The sequence below is a fragment of the Silurus meridionalis genome, chromosome 19, assembly GCF_014805685.1.
Source record: "Silurus meridionalis isolate SWU-2019-XX chromosome 19, ASM1480568v1, whole genome shotgun sequence".
NCBI classification, from domain to species: Eukaryota; Metazoa; Chordata; class Actinopteri; order Siluriformes; family Siluridae; genus Silurus; species Silurus meridionalis.
Window position 1 is genome coordinate 13,088,897 of NC_060902.1, and position 14,692 is coordinate 13,103,588.

The 14,692-nt window shown below is 40.4% G+C and overlaps 1 protein-coding gene across 4 annotated transcripts in view; it reads right to left on the reverse strand.

Annotated features, from left to right (window-relative positions):
* Window positions 1-4,138, reverse strand: part of kif21b (kinesin family member 21B) — a 52,397-nt gene extending 48,259 nt beyond the window's left edge. For 3 of the 4 annotated variants that reach the window (XM_046874854.1, XM_046874855.1, XM_046874853.1), the window contains exon 1: window positions 3,305-4,138. In XM_046874854.1, the coding sequence (XP_046730810.1) occupies window positions 3,305-3,345 (41 nt within the window). In that variant the 5' untranslated portion in view covers window positions 3,346-4,138. The remainder of the gene's footprint in view (window positions 1-3,304) is intronic. The other variant, XM_046874856.1, reaches the window with a different exon arrangement.
* Window positions 4,139-14,692: the final 10,554 nt, after the last annotated feature.

A 14,692-nucleotide genomic window follows, 5' to 3' on the forward strand; every position in this document is an offset into this window, starting at 1 on the left:
TTCTAAAATGTGGTGTGTTTGATATAAATGTGTAATAATATAGTAATTGTCCTAATGCTTATTTGATTTGTCATTGTTTGTGTTTGAGTGTGTTTGAGTGTGTGTGTGTGTGTGTGTGTGTGTGTGTGTGTGTGTGTAAAATACAGTGGCTGTTCAGTCTCCTGAGGCCTTGACACCTGGCTCCACATTACATCAGTAAGTGTTTTACAGTTTGTCCCTTTGTGCCCTCTTTTTCTCCATTGGTCTCTGTGCGAGGGAAAATATAAAAGCAGACCAGCTGTACATTTTTAGATCTCTCTTATGCACACACACACACACACACACACACACACACACACACACACACACAATCTCTGCCACGCTTAAAATGAACAAAATGTCTCTCTTTGTCTGCTTCAAGCAGCAGTTAAATGTTTATTTTTTTTCCCCCACTGCCCTTTCGACACCAAAAGAGAAAGAGACACTTCCTGCTTTCTCTCTTTTTCTACCCCCCACCACCACCCCATCCCCCAGCTTCCCCTCCACCCGATCTCTTCCCCTTTTCATCCCCGACACAACTACTCTTTTCATTCTGCCAGGCAATGAAGTCGGAAAAAAACGAGCAGCATCTAATTAACTAAGCAGGACATTATCAATTGACTCTCTCTTTCTCTTCATCGCTCGCTCACGCTTTCCTCTGCTGCTCTTCCATTTCTTTTAAAGCATCAAGGAAAGAGGCTGTTGGGTTTTTTTTTCCTCCTAAAAGATAGAGACGCCTGCATGGCTGCAAATATTGTTACGGCTGCTACTAACCAGTCAAAGAGCCAGGAGGACTGATGTATGTTACGGGAAAGCGGATTAGTGAAGATAAGTGGGTCATAAAAACATCAGTGACCGCGCTGACCTTCACTTCCTGTGCAGCGCTTTGTTCTCCTTAACATGATCCACTACTCTAATGCACCAGGTTACGGTACTAAACACTAATGGGCTTTTTTTTGATGTGACCTATTTTATCGCCAGGTATCTGTGTTTTTTTAAGCCCCCAACCCCGTCTCACTCTGTGCCAGAGCAAATTGTCAGATCACCAAAGGCGGGTTTTGTACTTCCTGCACCCGAGATGTCTCTAAACGCTACGGTAACAGGAAGCAGCAGAAAGGAGTGGCTGGGACCCGCGTGGCTGAGGGGAAGTCATCATGTTTAAGCACATAGTCTGAAATGGCTAATGGAGTGCTGTGAAGAGACTTCAGCAGACAATAGGCTGTGCCACGAGCCAATATTAACGCTCACTAGCACCAAACAAGCTGTTCCAGTGTAGAAATGCATGAGCTGATGAACTGTTCTTTGACCTACCGAGTCCCTTTCATTCAGTGTGTGTACAAATTGGGACCAACAATCCAGGACGAAACTGCAGCAGACACTCATCTATGCGTTTCACATAAACAACACTACAGCTCCTATAATAAGGATTTTACCTCTGACGAGGCAGAACAGCTCCAACATGTGATTTCAATGAGAAGCAAATAAAGAGCGGGTTTTAAACTCACCATGACGCATGCCTTAACAAGCTCGGGTTTTTCACGCTTCGCCCCTATGGTCTTGAGGAAGGAGGCCATTCTAATAAATCAGACAATTATGAGACTGGTTCCCACACACTTCACCTCTCAGAAAACCCCCTTCCCCCTGAGAACAAACTCTCAGACTGGCCGAGTTCAAACAATGTCCGAAGGAAGCAGACTGGACATGTAAACAGGACGTACAATTTTTTACTCAAATGTGGCATCTGCGTGCAGGCCAGGGGTTATATTCGTACTGTTTGTAAAACGACAAAGACGTTACATAGACGTTACACAGACGTTGCCCACGTACGAGTTATCGCTAGTCTCTGGAACATTTCTGTATGAAAATCAAGGTTTATAGATAAAATCGGGACATTTGTTATTCACGTCTCCTCAGAACATCGCTGATGAGTCAACGCTTTCTGAAAGTGGGTGGAAGACAGAGCAAAGTAAGCTCTGAGGAAGACACGAGGAAATGAGAATGCAAACATGCACGGGGAGGAAAAAATTATCTTTTGACTCTTTAGTGTATATTCACATATTTAAAGTACACATGATGGACTTGAGATTCAGAAACAAAATGAATGTCGTTTGGTCTTTAGCAAAGAGCTCGACTACAGACTTTGACGTGACCCATTCATTGTTACGTCAATAAAAGAAAACTGACATACAAAGGCTTGAGGGTGTGGACGTAGAGAAAAGGAAGCGCCTGCCTTTCTTGTTTGAATCGTGTGTGTGTGTGTGTGTGTTTGTGTGTGATGCACAAACACTGAATGTGCCCTGACTGCACCCCCATAGTTCCTAACGTTTTCTGCAAGGTGTGTGTCTGCACAAACAGAAAGCCTGGACACATGAGCAATATGACGTAAGGCTTTAAAGCCTCAGTGTGGCGAACCAATCAAGCATGTGAGCTCCTCGTCTGCTCAGCAGCACCCTCCCATGTGCAGGTGTGACCTCCACGGCATGCAGCAGACTCCCGGGCTTGCGAATCGCACCACCACAACTGCATTTTATTCCCAGGCATGCATTTGCTGCTTCCTTTCTTGACCTGAAGACCATCTCAGATACCTTATCGCATTTCAGGTTTGCCTTTGCACAAAGGAAGCTACACATGGGGGGGAAAGGAGTGGGGGTGGATTTAAGAGCCTGGGGTAACCAAGCTGCTTGTCATGCATGGCTTCGAAACACAATTACCGCTCATTTCACTCTAGACCTAATTGCAGTTACTTCCCTATGATGGTAAAAGATCCTGCAGCCAGACAATAGGTTAAAGGGTTTCATTGCTGCACAGTAGCTGACCACAAAACTGTATGACCTGCTTGGACAGTAGTAGTAGATCACACTGACGTTTGAATATCATGCAGTGATCGTGCAGAACGTCTATATGCAAAGGCACCTATGGCAAGTCGTGCAGCAAGGTGATGAAGATAGAGGTGAAGGTAAGGTCAACAAAAGAACCGCATAGTGAGACCTGTCACACCTGGAGCATGCACTAGGAGAAAGGATGCATTTTGGTGTCAATCTGCATTGTGCTCTTGCAGGTTTACAGTGTGACGATGCCTCACCCACAAGCTGCAGCAGCACCGACCTTTGCTTGGAAAAGTCTATAAAGCGCACGTGCACACGTGAAGCCGCCTCGACGCGTTTGAAGAGAGCTCTCTCTCTCGCGCGCGCGCGCACACAAAAGAGGAAACGACTGTAAAAAAAAAAAAAACTGGGCTGAACCTCCTCCAGCATCTGCTTAAACACCAAACCCAGTCCAGGCTTACCTCAACGAGACTTTCACACAGCAGTCGTTCTGGGTCGCCATGCCTTCCTCTGGCTGTTGTTGTGAGCCGTCAAAAATCGAGTCGGTGTACGTCGGTGTGTCTGTGTGCGTTTCAGCCGGAAAGGATGTCGTTTTGTCCTAACAAACGCGCAACGATGGCATGCTGGTCGTTCAGCTCCACGAACGCGCACATTGTCCTCGAGCGCGCCTCCGTCTAAACCATATTTAACAACAACGATAAATAAATAAACAACCAAGCAGCTCCTCTTCCAGTGCGTGAGTATCCCGTCATGAGCGTGGAGCTTCGGCGAGCGCCGGAAAGCCTCTGCGTGAACCGCGCACACGTACCGCGGAGTGGGTGTGTCTTTTTTGTACAGCGCCGGCGATTGACACTCTTCCAGCCCCACGCGCACCGTGTAACTCCGCCCACCGAACAATAATTGGCCAATTAGACACCGGACAGGAGGCAGTCGTGGAGCGCGTGAGCGGCGGCGGCGGCTTCATCCGAGGCGCGTTTAAAGCGGCTGTAAAGTGAGAATGCCTCAGAGAGCAGGGGGCAAAGGGCAGAATCGAAAAATACCCCACGGGATTCGGCGCTGGGGAAAAGGGGGCAATTACAAGAGCTGGGGGTGGGGGCGCAAAAGAGGTAATATGAAAGCAAACGAAGCAGTCTGGGGCTTTTAGAGAAAGATGAAGAGATGATGAAAGGAGGAGAGGATGAGAATGTCCTGGGTTATATAGGATATAGGAACAGAGGCAGATTATATTGTATGGTTTATTATGATTTACTTACATTTGGTTAGATCAATTTTACACATCTTATACTATGTTATATATAGTTATCACCTATTGATTTGATATATATATATATATATATATATATATATATATATATATATATATTCAATACAATTCATTTCTATTTGTATAGTTCTTAACAATGGTCATTTGGTTTAAAAGCAGCTTTACAGAGATAAAGCATTAATAAAATAATGTATACGTTTGTTCCTTATAAATTTAAGTCCCTAATGAGCGAGCCAGTGGCAACTATGGAAAGGGAAACCTCCCTGAGAGGAAACCAAATATCCAGTACAGTGCAATTCTTTAATTCTTTCCAAAAATAACTATCTTCAGCATACAGAGGAACAAGGAGTCCTGGAAGTAATAGTTTTGGCCCTCACAGAGTCCTGATCTCAACATCATCAAGTCTGCCTGGGATTGCATGGAGAGAAAGCAGGATTTGAGGCAGCCTACATCCACAAAAGTGCTATATTTGGAACAACCTACCTGCTAGAAGTGCATGTGTACCTAAAATAATTTATGCTGTTTTTCAGGCAAAGGGGCAATTGTTGATTTGATTTCGATTTCTCTTCTGTTCAATCACTTTCCATTTAGTTAATTGTCTATTAACTGTTTTGTATTTTTGAAAACATTCCTTCTTTACAGCATTTCTTTCACTGTACTGTAATATCTCTCTCACATTTAAAAATATTTGTCTTAGTGTACTTGTACTTGCCAAATATCTTCTGCACATTTTTACTGCCACTGGCCTTTGTTTATTTGCTGTACATATATTTACATATTTCTCTGCCCTTGTCTGTTTGCACAATGCTACTATTTGTACTCCTGCTAAATCCTGTATTTTGTTGCTGTGTATTTGTACTATGCAATCACAATGAAGTTGTATCTATCTATATTTCTATATAATGTAATTATATTGGTAATTATTAGAAAACATATATTATTTATTATTATGTAAACATATGGAAATATATGCAAATTATTTACTCCACTGAATATAAACATGTAAACCTCTACTAAAGCCATTTATTTTGCTGTGTATTACAGAGTCCTTGTTTTGTTGTTTTGTTTTTTTAAGTTAAATTTGCACCAATGTAGGAAGGGGTTGGTATTAACGTTGCTGGCATTACTCAGAAGTCTGGGCCTACTGGAGCTTCGGATAAATGCAGAGACAAAACCAGCCAATATCAGATTTCTAATTAGTATAAAGACAGACAGTACTTGAGCGTGACTGACAAAATATCGTCCTTTTTTTCTTTCATATCCTTTCTTTGATTCAATAATCGCAGTTTTACTTTTTCCATTTTGGACTCTGCCAATATAAGTCGATTCATTTTTTTAATAATAGACCTTGTTCGTGATTTAAAATGTAATTAATTTGTGTATTTGCTTTTGGGAATTGTATTGGCCAAGAAAAAATTTGGGAACACAGATTCCAGAGCTAAGCAAAAATGTATGTATTGCGTTCTTTTTTTTGTGTGTTAGGAGCATGACAACTTTAAAATGTCTCTATAGGCATAGGAATATCTGCCTGGTTTAGCTTTGTAGGGACATTTGACTGGTCTCTTCTAAAAAATAATGAAGATGAGTGGAATGCAATTCATAAAGAATCTGCTATGTATAACTGAATGTAAATGATTTTCAGGACTAAAATCCATCATGTAATTGATGATTGATTGATATAAGTGTACTAAATTAAATATCATATTATAATACATAAGTTAAATCCATGATTCAAGTATTGTTTCACTTCACTTCATGTGATTACAAATAGCAGTGGTAGAGAATCGTATCAGAAAGCCTGTTCTGTTCATCAAGATCCAGGCGGCTCCTTGTACAAGATGAGACCTCTTCATCATCTTCATGGATTTTCACCATGACAGTAATGAACCTCCTAATTTTTGCTCCTGCGCACCTTTTTTTATCCTGGTCACTCTCGTCAACCTTCTCTTCTATATTATGTCCATTATGAAAAGCACCACCCAGTTCTGCTTCTTGCTTTAGGAGGTCCTGCAGTAGATCAATTTCACTCTGTGAATCAAAGTGTGTCAGCTTTAAAATCGTCTTGGAAAAGTTGCTGTGATCCTTTATGAAATCTCTGGAATGTTGTGGTTTAACAATAGGACAGAAATGAGATCATTGATGAACTTAAACTCAAATGTATATTAAACAAAAATCTACAAATAACAATAAAATAAAGGTTTTCTGAACTCGACTTCTTTAAAAATCTCAAAAGGAAACCTGAAAAAGCTTCAGGGTCCCAGGTTGAATCTGAGCTCAGGCATTTGCCTATGTGGAGTTTTACATGTTCTCCCAAAGTCTGTCTGGGTTTCATCCAGGTCCTCCTTTTTCCTCCCACCTCTCAAAGCATGAATTTCTTTGGCTTGGCCACACTAATAAGCATGAGCGTGTACTTTCCTGCCTTGGATGAAGCGTTACTGGGAAAGGCTCTGGAATGAGCAATCCAATCAAAGTGCAATTCAGTAAAACCGGAGGTGGACAGTTTAGGGTGATCTTCTGTGTAAACAATAAAAAATGGAACATGGTGACTATCCAAGTATACTTTTTTTAATTAATAGCTTTTGGGCAGTGGTTTAATTTACACAGCCCATATTTTGCACTGTGGAAGATGGAAGGTGAAGGTGGAAGAAACTGGAGAACCCAGCAGAAATCAGCATGGAGATGAGAGGAACATGCATTAATGGTAACCTTAGCTCAGGTTTAAATCACAGTTCAGTTCAACCTCAGAAGCACTATATATCATGAATCATGACACCTGGTCATGTTTGTAAGAGTGCAAAAGTGTGAATGGCTGCAATATGTTAGAGTGCAAATGCATATACCATATGTTTGAATGTTGCTGCATGTGTGTGTAGGTGGGGGGGTCACTGAGGGGTGGGGGGTATTTAGTCATTAAATAAAGCCCCAGCACAGGCCACTCTGTATAATGGCCATCTCCTGCTGTGCTCTGTTTCACCAAACAGGGTCTCCCATGTAATTGTACTACGCTTAACAAAAGGCATGTGTGTGTATATGTGTGTGTCCAGGTCTGCTGCTCTTTTATGAGCAGACACATGTATTTGTACATAAAAAAGAGGACACAGAGTCAGTTGATTCGGACTTCATTTAGGTCATCAATCTGATAAGTGTGCCCTTGAGCTACATATGGCACACACTCATTCAGACTCACACACATATGCTCGGATACATACCTTATATACACACGCTACCATCTGCGCAACAAAGTGAGGGACGTCTAGGTTAGTCATAACACCATATTTCCTCTAAATTGCACGTGCTGCTTGTGATCATTCAATTCAGAGCTGCTCTTTCCAATGGCCAATCAGTGAGCTTCGAATCAGCGATAATATTCGTTGTATGAGCGTGCATTAAGAGCTCTTTTGATTAAAGTACGAATGCGTTGGTTTGGGCTTACTGGGAATCTTGTGGTCCTTGAGAGCCCTTGGTGTGTGCATATGGGACACTGGGAATGGGGGTTGAACTCGTATGTTTATTGAGCTAGGTTAATGCCACACAAGGCACAAAGGTGGCCCATATGGAAGGGGAGGGATCATGAGGTCACAGAGGATCAGCTGGGGAGTTTTGCTATCTTCATGCACAAGTGGGCAGAACAGACAACTACTGGACTCTTACTGGACCATTAAAGCCTATAGGAGCTCATGTGCAGTGGACAGGACTAGGCTAATGCTCCCCGGCTAGGAGGGATTTGTTAGTGGAACGGTGTGTGGCATGAAAAACCCTGCTGTTACATTGTTAACCAAAAACATGGCCAACAATGGATCTAAAAAGATACTACATGGTTAAGGAAATGATATAAAAATAAACAGCACGAGTAGCGTGTGATCAGTACGATTAGGATCGACAAACCGTATGTGGATTTCTTGCAAAAAGACACTTTTATAGAAAGCCTTTTGTTTGCTGGATCATTCAGGGTGTCCCCAATGTGTCTCAAAAAACAGCTCTCTTTTCCACCTCAGGCAAGAGGCATCACAAGATGAGCATCTGCTTCTAGCAGAGGGCAAAAATGAATGCATCCATGAACATCTGAAGACAATAAAAAGTTCATTGCTTTCAAATTCATTCAGCGAGCAAAGATTGAAGATAAAAGGGATCGAACTGTTACGATTTGTTTCTATGAAAAATGCTCATTTTTTTAATACACTTCTTATTACTGTAAATAAATGGGATTTTGAGCTTTTGGTGATGGAAGATAAAGCCACCAGAGGCCCAACGCTCCATTTTGCACATGAAAATTGAATTGCTGTTAACAGTAACCTGATTATGTGCCTTGTCTCAGTTACTGAATGATACGCGTGTGTGGAATATGACCGAGTTTAAATTGCTAAAACACTCACCAGTTTGACAGCTAATCATATTATTTTTCTGTTGGCAAAATGTGATATAAACTGGGAATTCAAAATTCGATCCTGGTATGTAATAGTGAGCAAATTGAGGGGATATAAGAATTGGCAGAAAGGATGCCAGATACATGTTTTTTACACAGCCGGCTGTAAAGTATTTGAGTAAATGTACTCATTAACTGTACTTAAGGTTTTTGTTGTGGTTACTTTCTTGTTTTACTGAGTATCAAAGATAAAATACACTTTTACTTTCTACTCAAATACATTTATGATTTAATATCTATTATTTTACTCCACTGTATTTTGATTGACAATAACCATTAACAATTACGTTTTGTTGCTTATTTATTCTGCAAAAAGTTGCTAAACAGGGATCTGATGGTACTAGATGCGATTTGTCTTTTTGCACCAAATTAATATACTCCACATGAAGGTAAATTAGCATCATAGCAGGTGTTCACATGATATTGTAATTTCTTTTGTTAATTGAAGATGCCTTTTTAAAAGATTGCGTTACTACTTTGTAATTTCTTATCAGTCTTGAGATGTACTATTAGATTTGCATTTTACATCCTCACAAAATCAACTGTTTTTGGCTTTTTGCTAACGTGTCATGGTGTTGAGGACTAGTGCAACTTAAGACCTACGTTCAATATGAGTAAAAATCTTAAGTAATGTTCAAATCAGATACTCTTAGTACCTACTCTTCGAAGACTTTTACTCGACTTACAAGGATCTAACCTTTTGGTATTATCCTAACAAGTGAGGCAGAATATGATTAAAAACAAGCAGAATTTAGAGAAATACTACAAAACAATAACAAGGATCTTAAAAGAAAGGGTCAAAGGGCTGTAGGAATTGTCAAACTCATCTCAATCTGTCTCATCTCATCTCATCTCATCTCTGTACCATTTGTGTTTAAATTTTGGCTTAGTCTTAAGCAAAGCTCTCATGTAAAAGTTTGTAGAAATAACGTTTGTGTGGTCTTTTTAAAAAATATATATAAATATGCAGTTAAAAAAGTTTAATAAGGAATAATTTCTTTTTCATTTCGGTTTTGATATTCACTCTGCCTCACTTGCATTTTGATTCAAACTTGAATCAGTACTGGCTAGTCTTGGTTTAGGAGTACATTCTTAGGCCCTGAGTACATCAGACTGCTACCAACACTCATACTTTCTCACAAAATAGTCAAACAAACTCTTTGGTTCTGCACTCTGGATTGCTCAATCATTCATTCTTTCATGTCCATTCACTTTCAGCATTCTTTCCTATTTACATTTACATTTGTGGCATTTAGCGACATACAAAAGTGCTTTGAGTCTCTCGCAATGAATAAATCAACAATGGTATGCTAGATTACAATCTTAAGATAAATCAGACTACAACTCTTGATTTTTACAAAGCAAACTTGGAAAGTGTTAATTTAAGTGTTTCAGAAAGAGGTAGGTCTTCAACCGTCACTTAAAGAGAGCCAGGGACTCTGCTGTTTGGACATCCTGGGAAAGTTCGTTCCACCACCTTGGTGCCAGAACAGACAGAGAAGAGCCTTGAAGTATACTTACCTCTCATTCTGAGAGAAGGTGGTACCACTCGAGCAGTGCTGGAGGATCTCAGACAGCGTGGTGCAGTGAGAGGAGTGATGAGGTCTCTGGGGTAAGATGGTGATGGTCCATTTTCAGCCTTGTATGCAAGCAGCAGTGTTGTGAATCTAATAGGTGCAGCTACTGGAAGCCAGTGAAGGGAGCACAGCAGTGGGGTGGATGAGGAAGAACTTGGGCAGACTGAACACAAGTCATGCAGTTGCTTTTTGGATCATTTGCAGTAGACGAATAGGGTTCGAGGTCGACCAGACAACAGAGAGTTGCAAGATTCCAGTCTTGAAATGACAAGGGACTGAACAAGCAGCTGGGCAGTCTGTGTGGCCAGAAATGGTTGAGTCCTTCGGATGTTGTTGAGAAGAAATCGACAAGAACGAGCCACATTAGCGACATGTGAGGAGAAGGACAGTTGATTGTCCATAGTTACCTCAAGGTTGCGAGCAGTGGCTGAAGGGGAAAGTAGAGAGTTATGAAGATTTATGCATAGATCTTGACCTAGAGATGAATTGCCTGGGATAACCAGCAGTTCTGTTTTCCTGGCGTTGAGTTTTATTTGATGAACACTCATTCATTAAGATATTTGCGTCAAGCATGCTGAGATACAAGCAAAAACTGTGGTATCTGAGACAGGCAAAGAAAAGATGAGTTGAGTGTCATCAGCACAGTAGTGGTCAGAAAACTTATGTGAGGATATGACTTCACTAATAGAGTGGGTATAGAGGAAGAAAGGAGGGGATGAAGTACCAAGCCTTATGGGACACCAGTGGAGAGTCTGTGTGGGGTAGATGTGGACCATTCCCATGCTGTTCCACAGATACAGAGGCTCCTGAGAGTAGATAAGAAAGTCTTGTGTTTGACTGTGTCGAATGCTGCTGAAAGGTCCAGGAGTACAAGAACAGATGACAGCTGATCGAGCAGCATGAAGGTTCTCAGAAACAGCCCAAAGGGCCATCTCTGTGTAATGTGCCGCTTTGAACCCAGACTGGGTTGGATCATGGAGGTTGTCCTGTGAGTGACAGACTGACAGTTAAAAACAGTGCGGTCCAGAGCTTCAGAAAGGATAGAAGTGATACCGGTCTGCAGTTGTTGATGTCTGATAGATCCAGAGCAGGTTTTTTCAAGATGGGAATGACCCTTGTTTGCTTGAAGGTAGTTGGCACATGGCCAGATGTTCAGGACCCGTTGATGATTGTGGAGATGAAGGGCAGGAGGTCTTGCGAGATGGTCTAAAGCGTAGTTGAAGGGATTGGATCCAGAGCGCAGGTGGTGCAAGATTGAATGACTTCTCATTTTCTGTTGTGGTTGAGAAGCTTGACAACTAACTGTTTAATCCTGATAAGGTTCTGCGTGGATACGGAACAAAATTCCATGTCCATGGGAATGGGATTGGTGCAACAATTCATGCAATTCAGAAAAAGGAGCAATGTTGTGCAGACAATCCACCCACTAGCATGTTTTTGAGAGGATTCCAAAGAAACCCATGCACACACTGGTTAAAGTGAAACTCCACACAAACTGAACACAAGAACCTGGAGGTGTGATTTAGAAATGATTCTCTCTACTCACTTCACATCCATGCTGCCTGCTGAGCCATAGAATAAAATTAGCTTATTACAGTTTTGTCAAAAAAAGAATGATGAAAAGGATAAAAAGTTAGAACAGTGCTATATAAGCTGTGACAATCAGACTCAAACACTGCCCTGCTAACACATAATTTAACTCTTAATACGTTCATAATGTGCAGATAAAACACTTTAGAGGTCGGTGCCCAATCCTAAATGACATTTAGTGTTTCTAGGCAAAATAGCTCACTATCTGCAGACGCAGTTGGCAATTTCCGTCAGTCACTTGACCCCTGTTTTAAAACAAGCCATCAGGACATTTGAATTGAGCAGATGAGCGGCTCATTGATTTCTTTATGGCGCATTGTATTGTTCCATTGTCACACTGACATTCATTCATACATTTTAATCATGAATTATTAAAGAATTATGCATAGCTGGGCAGGTGATGGGGGAAATGCTAGTGGCATGATTTCACTCTCAATGACAGCGTCACTGCTTCTTTCTTTTCCTCATAATGGTACCAGGTTCACCCATTGCTTAATCTGACAGTGTCATTCTTTACAAATGGAAATAAATGATTATAGATGGGCATAATGTAATTAGAGCATACAACACTCTAAGCTCAATGAGCCAACAATCAAATAGTCTGTGTTAACAAGCCTGGTTTATAACAGGCAGCTGCTCTCTTGTTCTCTGAATGATCACTGAAATAGGGCTTGGTCTTACAATAGGACTGTGAGTCAGAGGGAGGGCGAAAAAAGTGTCCTGAATTTGCGGTTCATAACATTACAGCGCCTCCTAGTGTCGAAATAACGCCAACATGCAGCTGAGAATGTCCCTCTCATTTACTGTCTTTATGCGGTTTTCTTACGGTGTCTACCATATATGTAAAATATGTTCCCTATCATATACGTTATTATGCTGTACTATACTGGTTTATATTGCATAATACTTGGCATATAATTTGCATTAGCAATTTAGTATAATTTGCATTAGTATTTTTTTATCAGTAGAAAAATACTTATTTTATATTTCCAAGCATATTTTTTAAAAACTTTAATGCTATGGGCTATACGAATCTTTATTTCCGTGTAGGAATTGCTTCTTGTTAGATTTAAAACAGACAGTAATTTTACTCTTGTTTAAGAACAGGACCACATTTAGTGAGACAAATCCAAGTACAAATCCCCATAATTCTATAACAAGTCCAAGATGGGGATTAGTATTTTATGGCTTGATGTACAGGGGCTATTACAGTGGATTACAGGGAGATGACTGACAAACAAAAAGGCTCAGCAGGATATAAATACTCTAAACAGGATTCAATGGAAAATAGAACAAGACACCAACTCTCCACAAGCAGCATATTCTTATCATGAATTAATCATTTTTCAGTTTACAGGAACACGCAGAACTCCGCGATGCAAATATTAAGCTATTTAAGCGCTGCTGCGTTCAACTGCTTGATATACCATTTGTACAGATCACCTGACTGGAGACAGCTCTGGAGGTGTAAATAAAAATAGGATCCAGCAGAGAATATGATGCACAGTGCAGTGAAGAATAAGCTCATTCGCACCTTACCCTGACTGTTGATAGATGTATACCTATTTCCAGCACCTAGCATCTTTCTGCTGGAGCTGCACAGGGCTCTGAAATTTTCTCTCTAGTGAATAATAAACAGCTTGATGTGACAATTTTAACTTAAACAGAGATTGTGTTACCATGCAAATCTCCTTAACCATAAATATACCAGTGTATTTTTCCTAAGCAAAGCACTGTAAGTTCTCATACACACTCCTGCTATTTGCATGTTGTATGTTTGCATATAAAAGCACATAAGCTCTGACATATATTTGTATGCAACTGCAAAATACAGTGAAGAAAATATAATGATAAATATATTCATCCTTGACATATAGGAATATAATAATATTAATAATAACAACATTAAGAGGAAGAAGAATCACATAGTACATTGTAAATAGAACAAAGTTTCCATAAAGGTGTCCAAGACTTTTCTGATCTCTGATGCATCTAATATTTTTTTTATTTTAAGCTTCACTACTCTTAACACTGTAAAATTCACCAATCAAGGCAATGAAATTTTCTATCACATAATTATATTATGATTGCAATTATTTTGGATTAAATTATCTGGTCCAAAAATCATTATATAATTACAAAATGAAACTGTATCTACCTTCTTCCCAACATCCTCAAAGTCCTTCCAATATTTTGCTTCCCAAGAATTTGATAGTGTTTAGGGAATGGATTTGTTTATTCTCACTCACCCACTTTCAGTTACCACGTATCCTGTGAATCTTGGAACACACCCTGGATGGGAATTTAGTCTACTGCAGACCATCATGCAATAGACTGGAGACCTCTCTGTGCAGCTGAGGATGGTCCCACCTAAACAGCCTAAAGATCCAAGAAGTTACTGAGCAACTGTGGAACCATGAGTATGAATTCAGATTGTACAAATAAAAATTGTTTACTATAATGGCTTAGGACTGGAGTTTGCATGAACAGTTTTGCATTTAAGTGCCCATCACTAAACAGTACATCTGGGATGGCACTATAGTGAATAAAACCAACAATGATGGCACTGTAATGAATAACATTCGGTGCCATCCAGGTGAGGATGGGTTCCCCTGTGAGTCTGGCTCCAGTATATCAGAGAGTTTTTCCTTGCCACTGTTGCCATTGGTTTGCTCATTAGGGATAAACTTATAGGTAAACTTACACATACAAATTTTATAATTTATTTTTTTATCTGTGTAGAGCTGCTTTGGGACAGTGTCAATTGTTAAAAGCGCTACACAAAATGAAACAGGAACGAAACTGGAAAAACTTTAAGGAAACCCACATGGAGAACATGTTGACATTTACAGCATTTCGGCAGAGACCCTTAACCTCAGCAGCTATCGGTATAAGGGCAGAAGTGGCAGCTTTGTGTGGCAAAGTCCAATGCCTTAACCCACAAAACTGATCGAACAGGTGACCCTAGAAACAACTTATTTCTATATTAAATTAA